Below are 27,928 nucleotides of genomic sequence, written 5' to 3' on the forward strand. Positions count from 1 at the left end.
TTTATCCGAAGATGGAATTTAATTCTAAATTGAATCTACAAAGAAATGTTGTCATATGTTGAATCTGGCATTTAAAAATCAACTGTTCACTACAAGCTCCTGAGTAAGATCCATGTATTTTATTTGTTTTGGAAGAAATCCGGTTAACACAAAGAATGAAGGTTGACTTTCAGGGAATTTTTATTCCTGTATACCCTGATTTTGTTTACAATAGTTTCACAATCTATATCCTAATTTTGATGCTGCATTTCAAAGAGGAAATTTTTATGATGATTTATCACCCTATTCTAATATGACAATGAAATTTTCAGATGTTCCTGTGGCATATGAACACTGAAATTAGTTTGTGTCAAATTTTTAAGTTTCTTTTTGTCCAAGAGAAAAATGATTGGAAGGTTTTCTCCTAGTATAATGGGACAGTATGAGCAAGTCCCAGGAGCAGTTATGAGAGCTGCACATACATGTATTCTGACTAAATTTATAAAATTGATATAACTTACATTAACCAAAACTTCTTTTTGGGCTCACTCACTCTTAAAAGCAAAACAGACAAAAACAAAAACGAAAAACAAAACCATGATCTAACTTAAAGAAACTACTTTTCAAAAATGGAATTTTCCCCTTAAAGCAGAAAAGAAATCATAGCAGTAGCAGCGAGCATTTACTGAGCTCTTATTATGTGCCAGGCACTGTTCTAAGCAATTTATATTGTCGGTTCATTAACTCCTCATAATAAATCTATGAGGTAGGTGCTACTGGTAACTCCATTTAATGGAGATAAGGAAACTAAGATAAAGAGAGGTTTTAGAAAATTGCCCAAGATCATATAGGCAGTAAGTGTGTAAGCTGGGATTTAAGACCTAGGCAGTCTGATTATGGAGCCCTCTTTTTTTTTTTTTTTTTAAGTTTTTTTTGATGTGGACCATTTTTAAAGTCTTTATTGAATTTGTTACAATATTCTGTTTTATGTTTTGGTATTTTGGCCACGAGGCATGTGGGATCTTAGCTTCCCGACCAAGGATCGAACCTGCACCCCCTGCACTGGAAGGTGAAGTCTTAACCACTGGACCACCAGGGAAGTCCCCTGACTCTTAACTATTGTGCTAAACATATTATACCAGGTTCTAAATATATTCTATTTCATACCTTTACATAAAAGTATTAAACATACTGTTTCTTTTCTATGATCACCATGTCTAAGACTGACAAAAGTTGTATTTTATGCAGTCTTACATAAGAGTTTACTAAATAAGTTATGGTGGGGAGGTGCTAATAACTCGAAATAATAAGTTACGTAGGAGGTTTTATATGAAATACAAATTTCCTCATGTAGCTCCATAACTACCTAAACTACTCAAAACAGAACTGACTCTTGTTCCTTTGGCACCAAATAAAATGCAGTAAAAATTTATAGGGTATTTTTAGTATACCTTAAATATATTTACATTTCAAAATAAATCTTGTCTGCAAATGTTCAGCATGTCATGTAGGGAATTTCTATCACTAAAATACTCAAAGCTTTAAACTTGGGTGTTAGCCTTTGTCTTATGACATATACTAGCATTATTATGAGAATTCTTCTAATTTCTATTTTTTTAAATATTAATCTATGATTTTTATGTGACTTTTCAAGAAATGAAGTGAAACCAAGAAAACTAATCTTTTAAAGCTTAGACACCAACATTCACATCCCATCTACAAATTACTCAGTAATTCGGTGCATCTATCTGTGATCAGGCCATGCAACTGAAAACAAAGTACAAAACAGAGTTACTTTCTGAGAGTACAGCAAATGAATTAGGCATGCTGGACTGAACTGGGACTCACCATGGAGCTTTTATGGAAAAACACCCCGCTCCAAACAGATAAGGCCTTCATGGAAAAGGGGGGAAAATGCACAAAAAATTAGAGGAAAACTCATGTAACATTAACAAATACAGGTTTATTATACTGTTAAAGAGTATGGATAAAATAACTTTAAAAATTAGTAATCGTTTGCAATCCTGCCATAGATACTAACAAGTCTGATATAACCAATAAATAGAATGATGTGCAGTAACAAGGCCCTTAATTTTCATAGGGTTAGAGATTTCAAAATGCTCTATTTCTCCCCCTTTTCTGGAGCACCCCTGTAGGGTTCCTAAGGTAAAATAAAATAAAATCCACTTCAGAGGCCCTTTAAAACAAAGTACAAGTTAAATGGAATAATTGGATGCAGAAAAGAGTGGGACCAGTAGCGATAGATGTGTGGTTGTGTGACACGAAATGTTTAAAACTAGCGAAAGGGGACTCAATAAAAATTTGATAAGCATTGTTTGCTGTTCACCAGTTGTAGTCTCAGAGCCACAGAAAGAAAGTACATATTTTCTAAGCTGCTTAATTACAGTAAGTTGAACTGCATATTGCTGGTCAAAGGAGCTAACACTAAAACCAAGTCTGTGGTATGATTTACTTCCATTTTAGGGTCACATTCCAGGAAATTAGCATTACTCTTAATAATGATAGAAGAGGTTAGCTTCCTCTATCTGGCCTACACTGGGCTAGGTTGGAATACAGGAAACTAAAGCTACAACTGCTTGCTTTAAATACGGCTGGGGATACAAAGGCAGACTTCAATGTTACACATACTTCTTAATATTCTGTTCACAGCATTTAAGACACGCTATGCATATTTGCACACAGAACAAAATATTGCTGTTGCATCTGACATTTGGAAGGAAGACATAATAAACTGAGAAGGAAAGAGCACTGCATAACTTGGTAATTTTCTTCTTCAACTTTGGTGCTAGGAACATTAAAAAAGAAAAATCATGCTTATTAGCACCAATCTCCCAGTGAACTGAGCATATTCACAAAACTGAGTACAATTCTGAGGACTGAAGAACAGAAGATATGAAAAAGGGAACAGAAAAGCAAGATACTATTAGAAGAAAGAGTGAGTTGGAAGACAGAAATATTGGAAAAGAAAACTTTAGAGATGATGTCAATACAAAGCAAGGAAATCTCTCCCACAGTTAATGATAAGACCACAATCAGAGAAATGTCATCATTCAGATGTCATCATCCACATCTAAAACAATGTATTTCAAAAATTTTTTGACTATGACCCACAGAAATATACAGTTGGCCCTCCATATCCATAGGGCCCACATCCACAAACAACTATAGATCAAAAAAAAAAGAAAGTTCCAAAACGCAAAACTTGCTGTGCACCAGCAACTATTTACAATTTAGAAATGATTTAAAATATATGGGTAGATGTGTGTAGGTTATATGCAAATACTAAGCCATTTCATATAAGGAACTTGAGCATCCACGATTTTGGCACGGGGTGGGAACCAACCCCCTTTGGATACTGAGAGACAAATGTATTAACGTGTAAGCTGGTATGTACATGAACACACACAAATTGAAACAATTTAATGAATGTGGGTTTTTTTGGTGTGTAATCAACTTTATTATTCTCTATTTCAACGTTTTGTAAACATTAATGTTGGGATTTAGTTACAGTGAAGATTGTTGCATATAATGACAGGGTAGGTAGGTCTGAGTGGGGCCTTGGATTCTATATTTCTAACAAGCTCCTAGATAATGCCAAGGCTGTTAGTTTGCAGAACCAGTAGCGAAATTACATTCTATTATATTCTATTTCATTAATGAAAAAAAAGTTAGCCATGATCCCCTTGTCTTGATTTCATGATTCACTAATTACATCAGAAACAAAATGTTACTGGAGCTCACCCGGAACTTTGAGAAACACCATTTTAAATAAGTGTGACCACGTGAAGACTCCAGTGTCTCAACAGCACCGTGACGCCATAAAAAAAGGATCAGAAAATGGAAAGTTCAACACATTTCCGTATGCCCACAAATACCACCAAAATGAAGAAGTTATTGTTGGCACATACTACCCAACTCCCTTTCATTTTCTTCCTTAGGCAGACACCTGAATTAATCAAATAGTTCAAACGATTCTGACAGAAGCACTTGTCTGGAACGTCTGGGCATGAGTTGCTCTTTAGCATATATTGCATAGAAGCTAGACAGTCTCCCACCTCATTCCAAATATCAGAATACAACTGATTCACTGTAAAGAATTTGAAAGTTTTATCTTAATCCTTTATGACTTAAAAGGCTTCTAATTGACCCCCAAAATCAAACAAAAATGAAACAAAATTAAGTTTCTACATTTCGAAAGACCAGCTGATGTTCCCACCTACAGAGCTAGTAAATACCTTTTTCCAACTTTAAATTTCCTTATATATAAAAAAGAAACATATTAGCCAAACAAATTAAACACAAGTTTTTGGCGGTTTTTTTTTTTTTTTTTTTAAATATCCTAGATTTTCCTTCCCGGACAGTAGCAGCATGTTCCCAACAAGATTTCTACAACCCCACAATCTCAAAATGCACTGTTAACCCTCCAGACACTGTAGCAAACAGGCCTGCACTAAACAGCAGTGTGGTCAAGTTTAAAGACAACACAGTCCTCACTGTTCACAACATAACTCGGTTGTGTGAGTTACAAGCCATCCTTCTTTAGCCAAATAAGGATCTACAGGCTGACGCAGCTCAAGGAGAAAACAGGGGTTGGGGAAACAGGGTGAGGACCCGCTTTAGCACGTACATTTGGCATGGTCCCAATCTGTACTCACCCGCTTCTTACTCGTTCCGACAAACTGGACCTCTGCCACATACATGTAAAAGAAGAGCCACAAACTCCAACGAATTAGAGGGACTGACGTAACTACTGACTTTGCATGGGTGGTGTCAGCTGTTCTTTTGAAATGTGCCCGCTTCATCTTTCCTCAGTAGGGAAAGAATGAAAATATAAAGTCACAAAGGCCCAGTCCATGATCCAGCTGTCTTCACCTATGACTTTCCGCTCCTCTCCAAAATCCCGCAGCTGTAGTTTTACAGGGCGTGACTCAAAGGAGGAAGAGAGCGTGTGAGTAAGAGTGTATAGGGAATTTAAATGGTCTGAATTAACAAATGCAACTCAAATTATCATATTCAGGTATTAAGAATTTGTGTGTTTTCCAAACACTATTAAGTTTCAGCAGGTTGAACAATCCATATAAAACCTATCCACTTAAGTCATGATTATGTCCTTTTTAAGCTGAATTCTGATTGAAAAACATCAGGGCTGGCCAAGAGACTAAAAATACAGAAATGCTGGTCCAGCACAGAGTGACTTTGCCTTTGGCTCTCAAACGGTTTCTTCTGGAGACTGTCAGAAGACAGTTAGGAATTGTGCTTTATATCAAATCATTAATGCTATGTAACTCTTTAAACTCTGATTCATTTTTTCAAAGGCCACACAGTACCACAAAAGCTTTGGTCTTACTAGCTAAAAACAAGACAAATGTGAAGACTTTTTTTTTTATAGGTAAGGGAAAAGTAAATCTAGATTTGATTTGAACATGGTAAAATCTTTTATAACTTGACTCCAGTGCTGAAAGGCATTAATAATGATTAGATTTCATCATCTTCAGAGTTATGGAAACTAAAAAAATCTCTGAAAGTCCTATTTTCCAATTGATCATGTCCTATGAGAATTCAAGCACTATCACTTAACAGACATCAGAAAGAGCCCATATAAATATTAAACATAATGAACAGAGAAAGGGCTATACAACATTATGTGTAAATTGTAAAGTAAAGCCGTATTCTCTAACAAAATATTCCAGGAACCCTAATGACTCTGCTACACTCTCTATGCCCCCTGTTAAGCAGCATCTTTGATAGACACACATTTCCTACGTGGATGCAAGCAGATCAGTCCTCACATCATTTTCAAGTATTACTTTAAATTTTTCATTAATTTAATTTTAACCACTCACTACTACAGAGAACTATGGCATTATTGGCTCTCAAATTATTGATCTGAAGGCAAATTCAAGCTGAAATATACAGATAAATTGTCTAATCTGAGGTACGTTCAACATGCAAATTTAAATTACAAGGTCAAGATTTTCATTAGAAAAACACTAATGCTCAAATTCTGCCAGATGTGGCAGAAGAGAGACTAGAATAGTACACACAGATTGTCAAATTTCTATAGAAAGTAATGCTTACTGACTTGTATTACAGTATATAGGAGACTTAATCCCCTCACCGCTCCCATCCCCCCCAAATCCACAGATTTATGGTAAAAGGGAACAAACTATGGAGTGGTTTAAGGATTCTACTGATTTAGTACAAAAACTGAAAACTCAAACTATATATGTATATTGCACATGTAGACATATCCACCCTAATGAAAATACATTATCAATTACTTTATATCTGGAACCAAACATACACAGCTTAGCTATCAAGAAATAACACATAGGGCTTCCCTGGTGGCACAGTGGTTGAGAGTCCGCCTGCTGATGCAGGGGACACGGGTTCCTGCCCTGGTCCGGGAGGATCCCATATGCCGCGGAGCAGCTGGGCCCGTGGGCCATGGCCGCTGAGCCTGCGCGTCCAGAGCCTGCGCTCCACAACGGGAGAGGCCACAACAGTGAGAGGACCGCGTGCCACCAAAAAAAAAAAAAAAAGAAAAAAAAAAGAAATAACACATAGATAAGACAGGGCTGGGAGGTGGAGAATTACCATTTGCTACTGTATCTGGGGAATCTTTCTCCAAATCTTACCCATTTAACTCTTAGAACTTCACCTATAACATTTGGGGCTCAGGTCAAAGCATCTAAATAAGCCAAGGCAGACCTAACTGAATTAGGAGGAATAGACCTTCCTCAAGGACTATATGCCAATGTCATTTATTCACTTAGCAAGCTCTGACGGCAGATTTAGTCTACAAATTTCAATTACAGATAATCAAATAAATGCTATTAAATGCTTCCATTTCTAAATAAGAATAATCATCTATGTCTTCTAAATGGAGCTCTTGCGAAGCACTGGCCTAGGGCACAGCAATGAATGAGGCTCAGAAAGTAGGTAACAGGATCAAACACCTGGTGGGAATTCATACACTGTAAGTATGACAGATAATAATCCATACATACAAACTTTCATTTTTCAGATGAAGAAATTTACCTAGGACAACCAAGATGTGAAACCAGAGCTTCAGACTCCTAAGTCAGTATTCTTTTACTACATTATCTACTTCTACAGGGTCAGGCCAAAAGTTCCTAATACCTAGCTCGAATTGCTCACACAGAAATGAATAAATACAAAAATGGGGGGGAGGGAAGAAGGAGCAAAAAGCTGCTCGATTTAAGAAAAAGGAAACCTACGAAAGACAACAAGTCATACCAGGTTTACTTCACCAAAAACCTCAGCTAGTTAAGGGCAAGGAAGTAACTTCATTCCCAATTTCTATATTTTTATTCCCATGAAATTACTCTGACCACTCTTTTTTTGCACATTCCACATATACTGTTCTTTTTATTAATTAAGTAATTATTTATTTATATTTATGTATGTATGTATGGCTGTGTTGGCTCTCGAACCCATGTCCCCTGCATTGGCAGGTGGATTCTTAACCACTGCACCACCAAGGAAGTCCCCTGACCACTTTTTGAAATGTACTGTTCCCTGCTTGTGCCCACAAAATGATGTGTATATGTTAATAATTTTAGATTTGATGTACAAAAAATTAAGCATATTGATGAAAATTATCTATTTAGTAAGTTTTTACATAGGAAGCATTAAAAATTAACGCAACCAAACATCTATGGACTATTGCTTAGTAAATCCCTACTACAAAAACTTTACACTCCAAAACAATGAGCAATCCCTTAGCACCCAGTTTCACTTTTAATAGATGAAAACTACACTTATTCACACATGATAAAAACATGATGGAGGTCCTTCCAATCCTCCAGTCTCAGACTGGAAGAAATGGGTTTTGTTTGAATGAGTGACTGTTAAACCAAAAGATTCTTAGCACGTCTTTTGCCTTCACCAGTGTGTACTACAATCGGGTTAAGCAACAGCTGTTGCCAAAACAGGCCTTATTTCCTCCCAGTGCTGCTTCAAGGTACAGAATGTGAAGGTGCAAATACATCTGTCTTTTGCCATTTGTAGTTCTACTGGCCTTGCAAATGTCTTCGAATAAGACAGATGGTCCCTGACACCGCACAGGCTTTCAGGGATCTATATTTCCAAAAATAAGAGGGCAGACATGAAACACGGTAAGTACACGTCTATCCCCTGAAGGTCTGAGCTAAGGCTTCCATCTAAATTTGGTTATTTAAATATAGGATCCTAAGCAATCCTTGGAAATCTCTATGCTAGAGATATGATTTTTAATGTTTATTTCATGCCATTATGCCAAATATCTAGGACATGGAACAAATAATATATATTTTACTAGATATATTATCAGGTATATTTGAACTTACATGTCTATAAATGAGTCAGCTCTGTGTTCTCTTTCTACATAATTCATGTCAAATACTTCTGTTAATTTTATCTTTAAAATGTTAGGAAAGGCATTTCACTGAAGCACAGAGTAAATCAGGATTTCCACAATGACCTGGAAAATTAAAAGCCTGTTTGCTCCTCACTCTGGTGACCTTAATGTGGCAATCAAAATTCTCAGTGAATATATAAAATTTGATGGAAATAACGCAAGTGAGCTAAGGGCAGCTTGCGAACTGGTCACAGTAAAAAAAAATTTGTTTTCTTAATAAAAATGACATAAATATAAACTTACTATCTAATGGGAGAAATCTAATGACATAAAAATATCTGGGATGTGCTTCAAATCTCAGCATATGTCAAAAATGGAAATTTAGGGAATATATCTTACTCTCCCCCCAAAAATATTACTTTTGGTTAGGCAAAATACATGTATTTCAATGAAAATGCTAAATGTTAAGATAATAAAACCACAAACTATATTCTAAAAATTCTATGACCAAATGTTTGGGTGACTTACAGTAGTACTATAAGAATTATAAGTAAAGTCACAATAGCAATTTCTAAATATAATCAACAAACCCTTCAGAAAATGGCTTAAGGGTATTAAGTCTTGTAACCTAGCCATAGGCAAGCATAAGTTATGAATACTATCATCAAGGTGTTTTTGGTCACTGTAATCTTTGTTAATAGGAAGGGGAAAAAAGAATAGTAGGAGGGGAGGGAAAAAAAGAAGAGTGGGTGGGGTAATTTATGGAGCACTAAAGCTCTGCCATAGTAGAGAATTCATTACAGAAAACAACCATATAGAAGAAAAAAATACTAATAAAATGAGCTTTTGGTGGATGTGTGTGTGCATGTGTGTATGTGTGTGCCGAGTGAGAAAAGATAAATGATAAGGCAAATATGTTAAACTGCTAACATTTGGGAAATGTGGGTATACAGGAATTCCTTTTACTGGTCTTGTAACTTTTTTGGTAAGTTTGAATGAATCTCTATCAAAATGTTTAAAATTTTAAAGCCAAGCTTGTCACTGTGGGACAAGCAGTAATTATTCCTTCTAAACACTCCAAGATAGGGGACATGCCAAAAAGAATTCAAAAATTTGGAAAAAATAAAATGGTATGAGATCTGAGATAAAAAGCCCAGTAAAGAGGGAGGAGATATGGGGATATATGTATATGTATAGCTGATTCACTTTGTTATAAAGCTGAAACTAACACACCATTGTAAAGCAATTATACTCTAATAAAGATGTTAAAAAAAAAAAAGCCCAGTAACTAATAAGATACATGTATCTTGAACTAATATTAATTTCAAAGCACACAATTCAAATTCCTATCACTTAATTCATTAATAAATAATTATTAAACTGTCTAGAATATAAGGGAACATAATACACGTGCTCTGAAAATCTAGGAATTGTGACCAAGTTTTTTTTTTTTTTGCCTCTCCTGCTGCGGAGCACAGGCTCCGGACGCACAGGCTCTGCAACCATGGCTCACTGGCCCAGCCACTCCGTGGCATGTGGGATCCTCCCAGACCGGGGCACGAACCTGCGTCCCCTGCATCGGCAGGCAGACTCTCAACCACTGCGCCACCAGGGAAGCCCTGTGACCAAGTTTTTAACAAGAAAAGGAAACACAGAAGTTATCTAAGTTCATAAAGTATGGTAGTACAGGAAGACACCAGATGATTAATAGTTTCTACCCAACTAAAGACAAAGAGAAAGAGTAGCAAGAGAGACAGTGAAAGAGTGTGTGATACAGTTTATCTTTTTATTATGGAAAGTTTCAAATATATATAGAAGTAAACTCACTTTACAACCTCCCCACAAATATTTTGAATTAAACTCTAAGATCACGTGATTTCAGGCATAGAACTTCATTTAGGATCTTAGTGGTAAAATTAAAATCAAGAGGAACAATTTTGAGGTTAGATTCTTAGATTCAGGAAAGACTGACAAACACTTCGTAGAATTCTACAATGCTGGGTTGGATCAAGAAGGTATATTTATGTACTGACTGACTTCTGTGAGTGAAAAAATAACTTTTAAGATTATGATTCAAGATTTAGTCTCATTTTTATTTGATTCTACATCCCAGAAATGTATCATTACACAAAGAAAACAATGAGCCACCTGTAAATATAAGTTCATAACCCCTTTACTATCCATAGCCACTCTTATTTAACTTATTTTAAAATAAAGAAACTAAATAAGAGGAAAGGGAGGTAAAAATTCTATTTAAATTACACTACTAATGAAGAGTTAAAAAGCTGATATCAATTTTTAAAAATACAGGCAAATGATATGTATCATAAGATGTCTGATTTGGGAGCTCGGTTTGCTGTATTTTTCCCTTAATACACCACAACCTCAATTTCTGCATTCAGAAACAGGAATTTATAGGCAAACACAACTCCACTATGTAGAGGGTCAATTTCAGTGTAATGGTGAAATCTGGAGCTAAAAGGCCTCATCCTGGAGAATGAGTATTTCTTCTTACAAAAGCAGCTTCTGTAAACACTTCACCACCTAGCACAACAATATTAAAACATAATGATACAGCAGCCACATAATTAAGTCTATTCCTCTTATTGGAAAGACCTTGAAGACTATTTGAAGCCAAGATGGAGTTTTCTCTTGACTACCAAATACAGAATTTTAAGACAGTTGTTCCATTTCAAATTAGGCTAAACCTCAGGATTGCTTATTGATGAAAATAGGTAATTTGGCTATAGACATATATATTTTGGGGAACATAATGGAGTTTCACAGTTGTTATACAATTGAATATCTAATAATCTTATATCTTAGACACAGCACTTTATTTTCAGGAACCCAAAGAAGTGATAATTTTATATTCCTAACAGGTAGGAATTTGAAAAATTTTTAAATAGCTAAAATAAGCACAAAGATATCAAGTGAGTCATCAAGAGTCTCTGAGGATGTTAAGGACCAATCTGAGTAAAGCCTAAACCCTAGGACTCTGGATTTTGAAAACTATCCATAATATCACATTGTCCTGATACTAACAATAGATTATTATATGTAAATTGTACCTCAATGTAGATGATTTTTTTTTAAAGTATTAGAAACATGGTTGTCATATTAAGTTCTCTCCCTAGTATTGGTGTCAGTCAAAATTTAGGGGTCATTATAAATCCAGATCATGTCCACAAAAGCAAGAAAATGCAACTGCACTACTTTCAGACAAAGCCACAAGGCAGCAACTATAAGCCTGAGTAAATGGATCTGGTTTTTATTAGCCAATACTAGTTTTCACAACTTGTCACTGCTTTGTTTTTTCTGTGAATGTGTGTGTACATGGCTATGTATGAATGTGTTTGTGTATGTTCTATATTTTGTATTTAATCTGCTGCCATTAAGTCTCATGTGGGCTGTAAATGAAGAACATAATCAAAACCACCCAAAGAAAAAGTATGTTTTATTTTTGTGTATTTAATCCTCTAAAACAGCTACTAAAAAAGCATCAAGCCTGAGGCCTTACCCTGTTCGTTTGGTGATGGTTCCCAATGTCATTGGCTGCTTGATTTGTGCAAGAGGCATCAATACCATCAGGCTGGGGAGAGGAGAAAGCCGGGGGTTGCCAGGGTTGTTGTTGGCAAAATTATTGTAGGAGTCTTGGCTGTTGAGTTTCCCTACAAAGAGAAAAAAGAAAAGAAAAGCATCACCAAGCGAAGTTTCCTTCTCTGATAGGATTTGCACTGACTCCACTAATCTTTTAAGAAAGTTATTAAAGGCAGAAGGGATTCTAAAAGAATCATGGCTATATGGATGGAAGAAAAACAAAGGACTCTGGTAATACCAAATGTGCATTGATTATAAACAGAGACTGTAGTGTTTGAGGATGGAGGATTGGAGGATACAGAATTGGATAGATGTTACATGGTTATACAAATAATTGGTATAAAACTTAATTATAATTTTATGGTGCTATAAAGAAATATAGGATAGTAAAAGAAAATAAAATGGCAAGATCTAAATTAGTCTAGAGGAAGCATGGAACATTTCCCTAAACAAGCTTGAGAGTAAGTGGGGAGAATATTCCAGCCATGGCGACCTGCAAAGGCTCAGAGAGCAGAAGAAACATGAGTCATAAGGATGTGTATCCATAGAATGCACCACAGTAGACATAGGGTGAGACTGACAAAAGTCAATAGGCAAAAACATTGCCTTACTCCCAAAATGTACCACTCCCCACCATAAAATTAAAAAACATAAATCAATCCTTTATTTTATGATGGTATTAATACCAAAAAAAAAAAAAAAGAATAGGCATTATGGCTCATTAACAACCAGGAAAAACAAGCTCTGTGAAATAAAATCCGATCTGCAGTGAGAGTAATTACTCTGCTCTCACCAATAAGCCAAATTCCTCTCATGCACTTATCTTTTCTCCCTCTCCATGGCTTTGTATTTTCCGGAACATCCTATAAATGAAATCACAAAGTATGTACAGTATTGTCTTGCTTCTTTCACTTGCCAATAAGCATCTGAGATTCATCCACTCTACATTTTCCTACATGTATCAATTCTTTCCTTTTTATTCCTGAGTATGATCACATTGTATGGAAGTACTTCAGTTTGTTTACCCAGTCATTGGAGAAAGGACATTTGACTTGTTTCCAACTTTTAGTTATTACAAATAGAGCTGCTATAAACATTTTTGAACAGGTTTTTGTATGAATGTAAGTTTTTAAAAAACATATAAATAATCTAGGAATGGAGTTGCTGATCATAGTAAATGAATGTTTGCATAGACATAATAATTGTATGTTTAAGGTTATGAGAAAATGCCAAACAATTTGACAAAGTAGCTGATTTCATACTCCCACCAGCAAAGTATGACAGTTCCAGTTCTTCTGCATCCACACCAGAATTTGGTATTGTTACTCTTTTTGATTTTAGCTATTCTGGCTTTTATTTGGATTTCTCTAATGGTCAAAAATGTTTAGCTTGTTGTTGTTATTGTTCATGTACTTATTTGTCATCCATATATTTTCTTTGGTAAAGTACCTATGTAAAGCTTTTGCCAATTTTAAAAACTGGGTTAATATTTTTGCTGAGATATAATTCATATACCATAAAATTCACCCTTTTAAAATGTACAATTCCATGGTGTTTAGTATATTCTACAGAGTAGAATCATATACTATGATCACTATCTAATTTCAGAACATTTTCATCACCCAAAAAGAAAGCCCATACCCATTAGTAGTCACTCTTCCTTTGCCCCACCCATCGGCTTTTGATACAGGAATCTTTTCTGTTTCTGTAGATTTGCCTATTCTGGATGTTACCTATAAATGAAATCATACAGTGTAGCCTTTTGTGTGTTTCTTTCACTTACTATGTTTTCAAGGTTCATCCATGTTACCAAGTATCAATAGTTCAGTCCTTTAACTGGTTGAGTAATATTCCAATGTATGGATATACCACATTTATACCAGTTGATGACTATTTGGGTTGTTTTAACAGGCTACTATGAATAATGATTCTATGAACATTAGTGCACAGGTTTTTATGTGGACTTGTGCTTTCAATTTTCTTGGGTATATACACCTAGGAGTGCAACTGTTGGGTCTATGTTTAACCTTTTGAGGAACTGCTAAACTGTGGCTGCACCAGTGTATGAACGCTCCAAATTCTCCACATCCTCAACAATATTTGTTATGGTCTATCTTTTTTATTTTATCTATCCTAGTGGGTGTGAAGTGGTATCTCACTGTATTTTTGATTTGCATTTTACTAATGACTAATGATGTTAAACATCTTTTTCATGTGCATTTTGGTAATTTGTATACCTTCTTTGGAGAAATGTCTATCCAAAATGTTTACCCAAAATTGAGTTATCTTTTTATTGTTCAGTTGTAACAGCTAATTATATTCTCAGAATGTAAGTCCCTTATCAAATACATGATTTATAAATATTTTCTCCCATTCCATGTGTCATCTTTCACTTTCTTCATGGTATGCTTTGAAACATAAAAGTTTTTAATTTTGATGAACTCTTTATATTTTCTTTAGTTGCTTATTCTTTTGTTGTCATATCTAAGAAACCACTGCCCAGTCCAAGGACACAAAGATTTAGAGCTATGTTTTCTTCTAAGAGTTTTATATATTTTTAGCTCTAACATTTAGGTCTCTGACCAATTTTTTTTTTTTTTTTTTTTTTTTTTTGCGGTACGTGGGCCTCTCACTGTTGTGGCCCCTCCCATTGTGGAGCACAGGCTCCAGACACGCAGGTCCAGTGGCCACGGCTCACGGGCCCAGCCGCTCCGTGGCATGTGAGATCCTCCCGGACCGGGGCACAAACCCGCGTCCCCTGCATCGGCAGGTGGACTCTCAACCACTGCGTCACCAGGGAAGCCCTCTCTGACCAATTTTGAATTAATTTTTATAGATGGTGTGAGGTAGGGGTTCAACTTCATTCTTTTGAATGTTGAATATCCACTTGTTCCAGCATCATTTGTTGAAAAGATATTCTTTCCCACACCAATGGACTGGCCTGGTACCCTTGCTGAAAATCTAACGACTATAAATGTAAGGAATCATTTATGGATCTTACTCCCATATTTCAAAAGTTCTTATATATTCTGGATATAAACCTTTTATAAGATACATGATTCTTAAATATTTTCTACCCTGCTGCGACTTGTCTTTTTCTTCTCCTACAGATCTTTTAACAAGCAAAATATTTTTTCATAAATTCCACTTTATGAATTTGTTTCTTTTGTACATTTTTTGCTTCAAAAATTCAATCTAGGGGCTTCCCTGGTGGCGCAGCGGTTCGGAATCTGCCTGCCAATGCAGGGGACACGGGTTCGAGCCCTGGTCTGGGAAGATCCCACATGCTGCGGAGCAACTGGGCCCGTGAGCCACAACTACTGAGCCTGCGCATCTGGAGCCTGTGCCCCACAAGAGAGGCCACGATAGTGAAAGGCCCATGCACTGCAATAAAGAGTGGTCCCTGCTTGCTGCAACTGGAGAAGGCCCTCACACAGAAACGAAGACCCAACACAGCCATAAATAAATAAATAAATTTAATCTAAAAACTTTTTAACTTTTATATTTTACACTTATTTACCACAACCTTACAAATACGCATTTCGAATTTTTTTGTTTTTTAACCAGTGTCCTCAAAATAGTACCTATAATGTCTATTACTTCAATACTCTGACACTTGAAATCTGAGGCAAGTCAGGATCCATGATCTCTTTTGCTTTTTCCATTTAATGATATCCTGGCCTAATGACAAACTTAAAGCTAAATTTTGTTAAGCAGACATGTTATGTCAATTTGTACTGCTATCTGAAAATAAATAGAAAACACATATACTCACTGAAAAGAAAGAAAGGAGAATAGCAGAAGGGAACACACTATACTGTAGAGCAGAAGCACCCATTTGGACATTTACTATTTCTATATTATTTGATGTCACCAGCTTGTAAGCCTACCACTACAAAATTCAAATAAGTTACACATCTCACAGAGAGAAGGTTATGAAATATAAAGACAGAAGTTGGGATTACATTATCAATGTCCTCTTCAGATACAAGCCACATGGAATTAGAAAATTTAGATCAGTGTGTTTGTTGTTTTTCATTTCCAAATTGTTTTGAAATTCTGCCATATCAGGATGACTTCTAAAATAGCCATTACATAAACCCTTACCCAAACACACACATACAGAACTCACTGAAGACAATACTTTCAAAACTCCTATAACACTTATTCACTTTTTTCCAGGAAGAATAAGGACTGTGAAGCATCTCTGTCACTGCAAATAACGGTTTTTCAGAGGAACTTAAGATAGAAAAAAAAACAGAAAAATCATGCTGAATTCCTTTTCTTTCTAAGACAGTCAGTGGTCTGTTACGCTTCTTTGATGGATCATTATATCCAACAAAACTTGCTGCTTCCACCTATATTTTGTCATTATCTGCAAAAATGCCAGCTGGGATTTTGACAGGGATTGCACTGAATCTGTTGATCAGTATAGGGAGCACTGACATCTTAAGAATATTAATTCTTCCAAGCCAAGAACATTGGATGTCTTTCCACTTATGTAGGTATCCTTTAATTTCATTGAATACTGTTTGGATCTGAATCTAATTTGGATCTGAAATCAGACCACAACCAAGCCAAGAACATGGGATGTCTTTCCACTTATGTAGGTATCCTTTAATTTCTTTGAATATTGTTTGGATCTGAATCTAATTTGGATCTGAAATCAGACCGCAACACGAAATATGTCACAAGCTAATGAAATTCAAGGACTATGTTTAACACACACATTTCACAATGAGCAGTCAAATATTTGTTGAGTGCCTTAGCCTAAGATCACACACTGTGAGGACTGCATTCTTTGCTGTCACAAAGCTTACAGTCTAATATGCATGAAACAGGAATAATTAAGTGCTAATTGCCTAGCACTAAAGATAAGTACACACGGGATCAATTATTTGGAGAAGAGATCATAGAGCAGATGAGACATAACCTAGGCTTTGAAAGATGGGTATAATATGGATAAGAGCAGAAGAGTAGAAATATTCTGAGGATAAGGATAACATGAAGAGGAGAGCATGTAAAGTGATGCCACAGATGTGAGCAATAGTAAGAAATCTCTAACTAGGAGAGAATTATAATGGAAAGCAATGGGAAGATCATATATTTCAGTTTTAGAAGAATATTTCAATTGAGGCAGAGGAGTAGGAACTTAGGTACCTAAATTATTCAGCAAGGGAACAGAACAGATTTTGAGATCACTGAACTTTACGGATAGGATGCGTAGTCTAGAAAAAGGAAGTGATTTCACTGAGAAGCTCCAAATCTTGTGGTTTAGTTAGCCATAACTTAAAACCCTTTGCTGGCTCACCAAGATAAAACCACCTAAAGGGAGCATACAAAGTACATCACATCTATCCCTCGCAGCCTTCTATCTTATTGTCAAGCAACACTCAAGTATTTATGAGCTTTTATTCTTGGTGTCTGTGTTCATGGTGTAGCCTGTGAAACCCAGTGCATCTGAAAGAGTAAAATAAGTTGGGTATATTTCATAAGAATTCATAAGTGTCTGACATATTTTACTATGTGGTAAGCAATTTATAAAAATAGCTTTAATTAAAGAATAAATAAAATGGTCAACAATGACAAGGTTCAGAAAGGCAAACATAGAGAGAAAACTAGTAACTCTGGTAATCTTCAATAGGGTAGCTTCACTAAAGAGGTGACAAATCATATGGAAAGGGATAAGTAAAGGGAGCGTTGATAGGAAATGATTCCGGTAATGGATACAGAACACAAATTTAAGGACTTTGGAGCTGAAAAGAAGCCGTTAACAAGATGAGATACTGTACCAGGCAAAGGTTTCATTCAACATTCATTCTTTCAACTCACACTTTTTGAGCCTTATTGGTATGAGGCCCTGTTCCAGTCCTGGATAAATAAGTCCAACGGACTCCTAAAGAGGTCATAACATAATGAGACAGAAATACTACAGGTCTTTAAAGAATTTAATGGGAGAAAAAGTGCTAATAAAGATATCTGCAAAATGTCTCAGGAACAAAAAGGAAGGAGACGTTTTTCATTGTTGTTTTAAAGGGACGATATGCAAATTTTGAGTATAGAGGAAGGAACTTGGATCTTCTCATCTTCACTTTTCTAGTAGAAAATAAAGGATGAGAGCTGTGTGAACAATTAATTCAGGAATTAGTAAAATGAGGGAACTAGCTTAGACAAGACATCTCATTAACTCACACGTAATGATCTACGTATAAAAATATATGTTAAAAGCACAAAATTTAAAAATGAAAGTTCATACTGAATCAAATACACAAAAATAGTATAATGATCTTTTCTTCCCTTTTCAATTGTTCAAAGTCTTTGTTTAAAGACAATTTTCACTATCTCTTTCTTGTGTCATGGATTTTCTTTGAAAATGAAGTTAGAATCTAACAAACCCCCAGATTTACCCTCCACAAAAACTGTTAAGACTCCTCCAGAGTAGGAGCAGTATCTTACTAGTTGTTGACGGCTCAGTAAATGCTGAATGAAGGGAGGAAATATATTTTTTCTCATATCCAGGAAGTATAGGAAAATACAGCCCTATGATCTATAGAAAAAAAATTAATTTTGGAGGGGACACCCAAAGTCCTTCAGAAGATAGCCAGGTGCTGGAACCCATGGCTTTCACTAGTCTCCTTAGTCTTAGGTTGACTCGGCCAGGAGCCTAGACTTGGTAACTTTAAGAATAGATCCTCAGGGCTTCCCTGGTGGTACAGTGGTTGGGAGTCTGCCTGCCGATGCAGGGGACACGGGTTCGTGCCCCGGTCCGGGAAGATCCCACATGCCGCGGAGTGGCTGGGCCCATGAGCCATGGCCGCTGAGCCTGCACTCCGCAACGGGAGAGGCCACAGCGGTGGGAAGCCCGCGTACCGCAAAAAAAAAAAAAAAAAAAAAAAAAAAAAAGAACAGATCTTCAGACACTTCCTTATGGATATATCAAACCTAAATTTCTGGGCCAGGATTATTTTTGAAGCCTGAAGCTTCTTAATACAATGAGGCTCAGCAGAAGAAACTCGTAGTATCCTAAGTCTTGGACGCGGATTAAGCCTGTCCCTCCATTTTACACTTCAATTTCCCTTTGGACAGACAGGGAGAGCAGCACTTTCTTTGCTCCACCTTCTAGGCATATATATGATTGTAACAGTAAAATTAAAAATTTCTGAGATCAGTGAAGAGTCACTACATCAATTCTAAATGTCACCTTCAGCAACCATTCTTTACTATGCTTTTCTCTTTATTGTATGAGTGAAAACAGTGGAGGCTGTTTAATTGCAATTTCAGTAGTGGGCTTCATAAAACCTTAAAATACATATAATATTTCACACAGCATTATACTTACAAATTCCAGCTGGGAAAAGACCTGTAAGTGACAAATGCCATGAGAATGGATATTCTCACAGTATTTCTGGCACATCCAAACAGAGGAAGTCTCAAAAATCTCATGAGAAAATAAGCTCTTCTAAAACTCTCATCCCAGTTTTTTGGACTTACTCTATATAGATAAACTTCCATAAGCCTTCAGGCTTTTGGGTCTTTAACCAAATCCACCAGAGCTTTGATCCTTTAGAGGTTTACCAGTCCCCAAGATAGACAGAGCTCTCTTGGGGTGGGGGAAAAATCCCAAGTTCCAATAAAATGCTTTCTCAATAAATTAAAGCAGGAATTCTATTTGAGAATAGAAAATAATTTAAAAATCAGAATTTTCAAAACATCCTTTGATGTTTAAAGCGATATTTTGTTTTCAGTTGTTTATTTGTTTACAGTTATTATTGTTTTTAATGTCACAATACAAAGCCCGAAGCCAGAACAGTTCACATCGGGGTTTAACCACTGACTTTTTGTATTTACTTGTACAAGTTTGCATTTTTGAAAAAGGAATTATGAAAACAATCTCATGTGCTCCTTTTTTCTCCCCCGTTCTGCCTTTTGGATGAAGAATACCTGCAGGTACGTTGGGGAAAGAAACTTTCAATCTCCACATTAACACACAGCACCTCTGTCTGTGTGTGAGGCTGATGTGATGTAATCTCTGCTTACTAAAAATGCTTCTAACTTCAAAATGCCACCTTATCATGTATGCACTGTCCCGAAGTATGTTTTCCCAGACTTTCTATACTATAAACACACAGGGGGAAAATGGATGAAGTTGAGGATAAAAGAGAGAAAATAACAATGGGCTTTGTTGCTGTGCTGGAGGAACAGCCTGTCAGGTCAGCTTTGCAGAGGCATATTCCCAAACCAGTCATCATTAACGGACTCACTTCCACAGGAAAAAAAAAAAAAAAGACAGAGTCTGAAAACTCCGGACAAAAGAAATCCCTGCAGACAAAGTAAAAACAAATTAAAAGACCCATTATAAAACACAGATGCTACAAGGAAAATAAACTTTCCAAGATTTACTGGGCTTTGACAAACTTGAACATTTGTGGAAAAGACATCAGCAACAACTCCCAGGTAATGTGGCTGCAAAGCTAGACTCCTTTCTGTTTTATCTTTACCCTCCCTGCAGAAGCTGCCAGGTTGGTATTCTTAGCTTCTGAATGCATGATGTGAGAACATGTGAATGTGGCAAAGTGCCAGCCACAAGAAATTTCTAAAAGCCAGCAAGGTCCTGAGATTACTGCCCATTTCAGATTATGCTAAATATTAAAGTTAATACCAGTGTATCTGTGTGTACACCTTCATTTCTTCTCAAATGCAAACCAGAAGAGGAAAAATAAGACGTAAATGCAATTATAGGCCTCCTCCCTCCCCTTTAAAAAATTTCCCTATCTTACCATACAGCGAAGTAAGATGAATGAGTTCAGTTAAAATAACATTAAGCAATCAAGGAATCAGAGTTGTAGGTGAGAAAGTACCTTAAAACGGTATCACTTCAGTGAAAAAGAGAAAACTTTTTGTTATAGGATTCTAGAGGCACAAGCTACAAATTACTGCTAATGAGGGTCTGAGGAAGATTCTAGGAACAGAGGTGTAAGAAAATAAGAACTACAATGGAATCAAGGGGACCAAATGGAGAGTGTGGAGGATAAAGAAGCATTGTCTTTTATTGTCATTAGGGATGCAGGGATAAACATAAAAATGGCAAAGGTTCATGTGGAAAAAAGCAAAATGACACTAGGCAGTGTTGATGGTGTCCTAAGGGAGAGCACAGCTTTTAGGAGGTCTGCATTATCTTCTCACTTTTTTTTTTTTTTTGTGGTACGCGGGCCTCTCACTGCTGTGGCCTCTCCCACCGCGGAGCACAGGCTCCGGACGCGCAGGCCCAGTGGCCATGGCTCACGGGCCCAGCCGCTCCGCGGCATGTGGGATCCCCCGGACCGGGGCATGAACCCGTGTCCCCTGCATCGGCAGGCGGACTCTCAGCCACTGCACCACCAGGGAAGCCCATCTTCTCACTTTTTGACCCTTAACATGGACACAGACTTCATTCCTTTGGGCACTCCATTTTTTCTGAAGGTTTACTAAAGAAACATAGAAACGAGACTCCTACAATAGTTTCAAATTCTGTTCTCATCACCCTTCCACACACCTGTCCACAAGATCCACTCTTGTTCTAGGATATAAACCTCTCAGTCAGTGTCCTTGGTCTGCTAATATTTTGAACCCTTACATTTTGAAATTGGAGTAACGAGGCACACTAAGAGGCAATGTGGATGTGACAACCTGGCACCCCTGAGAAGATAAATATATAGGAAGAACCCTATTCCCAAATATCCCATTATTATCCTACTTCAACCAACTTCTTTACTCTAAGACCTCATGTAGATGGTCTACTCCCAACATCATGTCTTTCCAAAATAAAAATCAGGTAACAAGTTCATATGGGGCTTTTTTGGTGCTTTTTGCTTTCCACAGAAGACCAAAACGTTCGGTCTGCTTTTAGTATCCTGCTGTGGAATTGACAGGGATAAAAATCCAAAATATACCAATGAGTTTAACTAAGTTAACTCTGTAGTTGAACAGCTCCCGACTTCTTGACTCTGTCAAAAAGGGTACAATGGTAGCTTGTTTTGTAACAATCCCTGGAAATGTAGGCTCTGAAAACCTAAAAACACTGCTTAGCACTTGCTTGCCATCTAATTTAACATTAAAGCTTTCTCAGCCAAACACTCGATAATTATTTAATCAAAACCAAATAGAGTCCTTTTGGAATATATAAAAAGTATCCTGTGCAAACAGGAATTTCTTGAATGTGGGTTGTTTGGGGTTGACATTGGAGTCTCTGTTTCTCTTTTTCTTTCTTTCTCTCTTTTTTTCCCCTTTCCTAGATGAGAATGACAAGCTTCCCAGCTGCAGTTCCAGGACTTTCACCCTCCTTTTTGACCTTTTCTTAGGCGTATTCCAGTATAATCTGTAATCTACTCAAGTAGGAAGAGGAAACAGCAGCGCCCTGGTGAGAAACAGTGCCTTCTGACCCACATACCAAACTGGGCGGAAGCAATGCTTGTTCACAGAAGCCAAGGAGAGCAGAACACACACAATTAAAAGAAAATGAATAATACATCCCTATTTTTTGAAAGACTGTTAACAGAACAACCAAACAGTTTTGGTGACAAAGTACAAGATAGGAAGCGTTCAAGGACAATTCTGACTAGGCACTGACTTGTTTCTCCCTGTAAAATTTTTGGAGAGTAATAGGTGGTGAAGCAAAGATACTGCAAAAACATATATGCATTTCAAGCGAAACATTTGTTGCTTTTTCAAGTAAACAGTTCACAACACAACAGACAGGTACTTTGGGGGAGGGATGCGAAGGTAGAAAGATAAGAAATATTCCCCACAAAATTAACTTGAAAACAAGAACCCAATTTTTTTTTTTCTTTGCAAGATGGGGTTGAGGTTTTTAATGATACTGTCATTACTCTTCCCACTACATACAAAGTAGCTGCACGGAACTTTGCACTAGTACTAACTAAATGTCAGTAGAATTAAAACTTCACATTCTGGAGACTTGAAACTGTACTATTTTTCAGATATTAATCAATATATAAATTTATAGGGGCTCCCTGGTGGCACAGTGGTTAAGAATCCGCCTGCCAATGCAGGGGACACGGGTTTGAGCCCTGGTCCGGGAAGATCCCACATGCCACAGAGCAACTAAGCCCGTGCGCCACAACTACTAAGCCTGCACTCTAGAGCCCACAAGCCACAACTACTGAGCCTGCGCTCCACAACTACGGAAGCCCGCGTGCCTAGAGCCCGTGTTCTGCAACAAGAGAAGCCATAGCAATAAGAAGCCCGCGAACCGCAACAAAGAGTAGCCCCCGCTCGCTGCAACTAGAGAAAGCCCGTGTGCAGCAACGAAGACCCAACGCAGCCATTAATTAATTAATTAATTAAAAGTATATATATAAATTTATAAATATTCAAATACACAATGTGCTAGGTAGTTTCCTTTTCTAGTCTGAATACTTTTTTACCAGTTTATTATCTTAATGTGTTCACGACTGTTACATGTAAATGTGTTTTTCTTTCCTTAATCCAAAACTAAATAAATTTAGAAAATTTACACATAAAAATTAAAAGTCAAAAGGAACTAACTAACTGTTGCTAAAACTATATGTAGAACAAGATTAGTCTACACTACTCCAAAAAGATACTAAAGCTGTCTGAGAACAAGGATCCTTGGACTGCAAAAATAAGCCTAGAAGGGGAGATAAGTCAGAAACAACATTCAAAAAAATACAAATAAGAGGAAATAGGAAATATTTCCAAAAAGTTTCAGAGATAAAAAGTGTATGGGGACAAGCACTGAAATAAACTGCATGAAAATCTTCTGTCTGCATCTCCTCTCCACTATACTTTTGGCACCATTTGTTCACACAGCCAACCCAAATTTACAAGATGAATTTTAAAAATCTCCTCCCATAAGTGGGAAGTTCATTACCTTAGTTTATTATTCTTGCAGCATTCCAAGATTTGGGATGAAGACAATTTGTAAGAGCTGGTGCTCTTAATATTTAAGAAGTTTCAGCAATTTTTAATTCATTTTAAACCTTAGGATTGTAGTTTACCACTCTTTCCACAATGAAAAATCAAGGAAGACAGTCAATGGACTATATTTAACAGTAGAGGGAACAATGCAAACTGTTTGTATAAAGAAGGAGAATAAATGAAAAAGATCTTGGGATTTTACTTTAAGAATCAAGTTATTAAAAAAAAAAAAAGAATCAAGTTATTCCTAAAGACGTAAGCAACCTCAAAATTCCCCACTCTTCTGAATCGAAGAGTAGAGTTTTGGGACTAAGTGCTCAGAAGTGAAGACATTTAATAACCCTAGTGCAAAATCCCCAGAATTAAAAATCCCATAATCTAGCAGCACTTAGACCAAATCTGTGATTAAATGAGTTCCCCAAAGTATAAATAAATCCTCATTAAAATTATTTTTTGAAAATATTCCACACCCATATCTCCCATGCTTATCTCGCAATGAATTCTGTATCATGTCAACAGATCAAACAGAAGCACTTCACTGTTCAAGGAAAAAAAAAGGAAACTTATCTGCATCATTCAATAAACATAATGCTATTAAAACTGTTGAACCTATAAGATATGGAAAAATGGGAGCTGGTACTGAAATAAAAAGAAACACTGTAACAAGATAAAATACTGAATAAGTTGCAAGATTTAAGGTGTAATGTTTTTAGACTTGGAGGACTCAAAATAATTTAACATTTGCAGAACTGGTCTTTTTCCAGTACATTAAACACTGTATACTAAGGAAAAATTAAATATTAAAATCAAAGTATTTTCTGCTGAATAACAACGATCGTAGTAAAATGTAAGCAACTTTCATAATAATCAAAAAGATATAATTCAAAATAGCAAAGATGCTCCCCACAACCTCCTTCCCGCTCCCTTACCCCCACTCCACAGAAGCCTTCCTTCTTTTTACTTATGACTGTTAAGGATATTTTCTGGCTCTATTTCAGCATCATGACTCAGGTCATGAGAAGTGTCAAAGATGCATTTCCTTCAGATGGGAAAGAGCAACAGATTTTAACAACCATACAAAGATGGGAGTACTGTGCAAAAGAGCCAAATCAGCATTTTTGACAGCAGGGAAGATAAAACCTTTTATACTCACATATATTTTATTTCCAGCTTAAAAACATTTAAATATCATTCTATCAAAATATGCTCACATGTTCTGCTCAAGAAGAAAACAGGAAACCCATTCTCAATATAGCTGCCTAAATTATCAACAATTTGTGAGAGTATTGTTCACCGACAAAAAAAGAAAAAGAAAGAAATCAAAGTACACATATGAACATTAATAAATAGTTCGAGTCCTTGTCTTCCAAACTTATTTTTCCAAAGGCAAAACCATGAATTTACCTGTATGCATAAAAACTCCTTTGACAGAAAGTCCTTGAGAATGAAAATCACAAAGAGGAGTGATACCATGACCATATCTGGGCACCTGAGAATGACGACTCTACTTCTTTCCCTGTAATTCTTCTGCCTTAGCAGAAACACTTATTCTTAATCAGCTGGGTTATTGCCAGAAAACCATAATCATTTATCAGTACTGTTGTTTTATATTTTCTTTCATCCATGATTTTTTCAAAAGCGTACACATTTCAATCCATTCCAAATTGGACAGGAGTGAAATATTATTGAACATTTGTTAAGAATTCCCTACTCATGATGCTTCTCAACACTGAAAAGGGAATGGCCTGTCTCTTCTGAAGCTGCCAACAACAACAATGCCCACACTAAATCCACTCTATCCATTTTGAAATAGTTTCACTCTTGTGCCTCATTCTAGCTTCAATATTCTCACCTGCAAAAACACATCATCCAATGTTAATACCTCTTTCAATGAACCTTAAATCCCTTTCCTTTTCTCATCCTCTTCCAAATTCTAAATGTCATTTTATGCTAAGAACCTATTATGCTAAGAACCATAACGGTTTCTATTTCTCAGTATGTGTAATGCTGGCACAGCAGCGACTTCACTCTCCGTACCCTTTTGTAGTTTACAAACTATAAGCCAGCAGTCATATTTTTACTTCCTGCTCAGATTTTTAAGTTCAAGACTGCTCATGGCTGCTACTCCCAAGTCTCATAATTTCTAAATCTGTTTATTTGGGTCACTCATGAAGACACTGGTCATTGTGTATCCTAAGAAGCCCAATTCCTTCTCTCTTCTCCCCCTCCAATTTTTCTAAAACCAAATTTTGAAAAAATATTTCAATGGAACCTGACCAGAATTTTCTTACTTAATCGTCTTCCTCACTGGAAAAGTAAGGCTAACTTAACATGCAAATAGGTAAGCCAAATCCTCTTGTAATTAGTTATTCTAATCACCAGACTAAAACAATGTTGAAGGGTCAACTCCCTGAAAATTAACTTGTAATTCTATTGCCAGAACGTTTCTAGAGAATTCCTTCGTGGGGAAACTGACCAGTCAAAGTGAAAAGATCTACAAATACTATTGATTGGGAGGTACCCTAATAAAACTGATAGACCAGTTGGACCTATAAACTGGTATGAGCTACTTGTGCTCAAAGAGCTTCCAATCAGTTCTTTAGTATGGATGTGTTGATTAGGTGAATAAATATGAAATAACACAATAAATCAAATAATAATAAATTTTTTTAAATAAAATAAAAAATAAGAATGATCAGCCAAGGATTCCTACACATTCCGGCCAGTATTTTAGTTTAATCAGTCTGAGATTGGGCCTAGGCATCAGTACTTTTTTAATCTATCCAGGTAAATTATAATGTACAATCAGGGTTGAGAGTCCAAGATGAAAGATAATGATGACCACAAAAAAAACTGAAAAAGGAACTCAGAGGAAACAGATACTACCAGGAGCAAATAAGTGCATCCAAAATTATAACTATCTTTTAAAGAGATAAACAATTTTACATCTGTGAAATAAGAAAAGGATGTGAAAATAAGAGAAACATTCATAGGAAAGGTTATTAAAAACATATTGCACAAATAAAAATCTAATAAGAAGGTTAGGAGATAAAGTTGGGGATATTCTCTTAAAGTAAAACAAAAAGACAAAGAGACAGGAAATAGAAAAGAAAGTTAGGGGTTCAGTGTAGGTGATCCATTATCCAACCAAAATGATTTCCCGAAAGGGGCAAAAAAAAGAAAACAGCAAGAAATAAATTATGAAGAACTGAAAGAAGCAGACTCTGAGTGGGAGAAGTGGGTGCAGGAGAGTGCAATTTTTCTTTATAAAATTGTGGCATTATTTGACTTTTATAATAAATGTATGTATTGCTTTGATACAAAAATTATATATTGAATAGGTAAACAAAAACAATAAAACTACAATGAATGTTAACAGAAAAGAGAAGCAGAGATTAAGTATAAGGCCTAATGATGCCTCAGTAGTAGAGTGTAATCACTCTCGTCCCATAAAATACAGAGATAGGTCCTTGAATAGCAATGTATAGAGAAACAAAGAAAGGATCTTTTAGAACATACAGAAACCACTTACTCAGATGATTAACTAAAAGAGTTCCCTCCATTCATTCATAGGAGCTAGGTACCTGGACGGGGTACTAAAACTAGATAATAATTGATAGTAATATATTTCAAAAGTCCAATTCTCTAATAAGACTTTGAGGAATAAATCATAGAAAACATCATGAAAAGGAAGCTAGGCTATTATAAAATCTTAGACAACATCAACAACCATAGTACACCAAGTTCATGCCAGGGTTGCCATGATTGCCATCACAGGAAAGTTTAGAAAAGATCGCCCTCTAGAGGCATGTCTCATTAACCATTTAAAAACAAAACAAGAAACCTGGAGTCTATGATGTGCCAGTGTTAAAAATACAGAGAAAACACAAAATATTTCACGAACAGTAAAGAGGAAAACAAAACATGACAGTTTAGCTCCAAGTGCTAACTACCTGAGCCAGCATTTATTTTAAGGAATAAAAACGAGAGAAAAAAGTGTAGCATATTCCAAATAACAGACAAGAGATA

At 36.3% G+C, this 27,928-nt stretch overlaps 1 protein-coding gene across 11 annotated transcripts in view; it reads right to left on the bottom strand.

Annotated features, from left to right (window-relative positions):
• Positions 1-27,928, bottom strand: part of BCAS3 (BCAS3 microtubule associated cell migration factor) — a 572,946-nt gene that overhangs the window by 324,207 nt on the left and 220,811 nt on the right. For 9 of the 11 annotated variants that reach the window (XM_067716301.1, XM_067716299.1, XM_067716300.1 and 6 more), the window contains exons 16-17: positions 11,883-12,033; positions 1,828-1,872 (exon numbers count right to left, since the gene is read on the bottom strand). In XM_067716301.1, coding sequence (XP_067572402.1) covers positions 1,828-1,872; positions 11,883-12,033 — 196 coding nt within the window. The remainder of the gene's footprint in view (positions 1-1,827; positions 1,873-11,882; positions 12,034-27,928) is intronic. The other 2 variants (XM_067716302.1, XM_067716304.1) reach the window with 1 other exon arrangement.

Source organism: Pseudorca crassidens, chromosome 19 (genome assembly GCF_039906515.1).
Source record: "Pseudorca crassidens isolate mPseCra1 chromosome 19, mPseCra1.hap1, whole genome shotgun sequence".
NCBI classification, from domain to species: Eukaryota; Metazoa; Chordata; class Mammalia; order Artiodactyla; family Delphinidae; genus Pseudorca; species Pseudorca crassidens.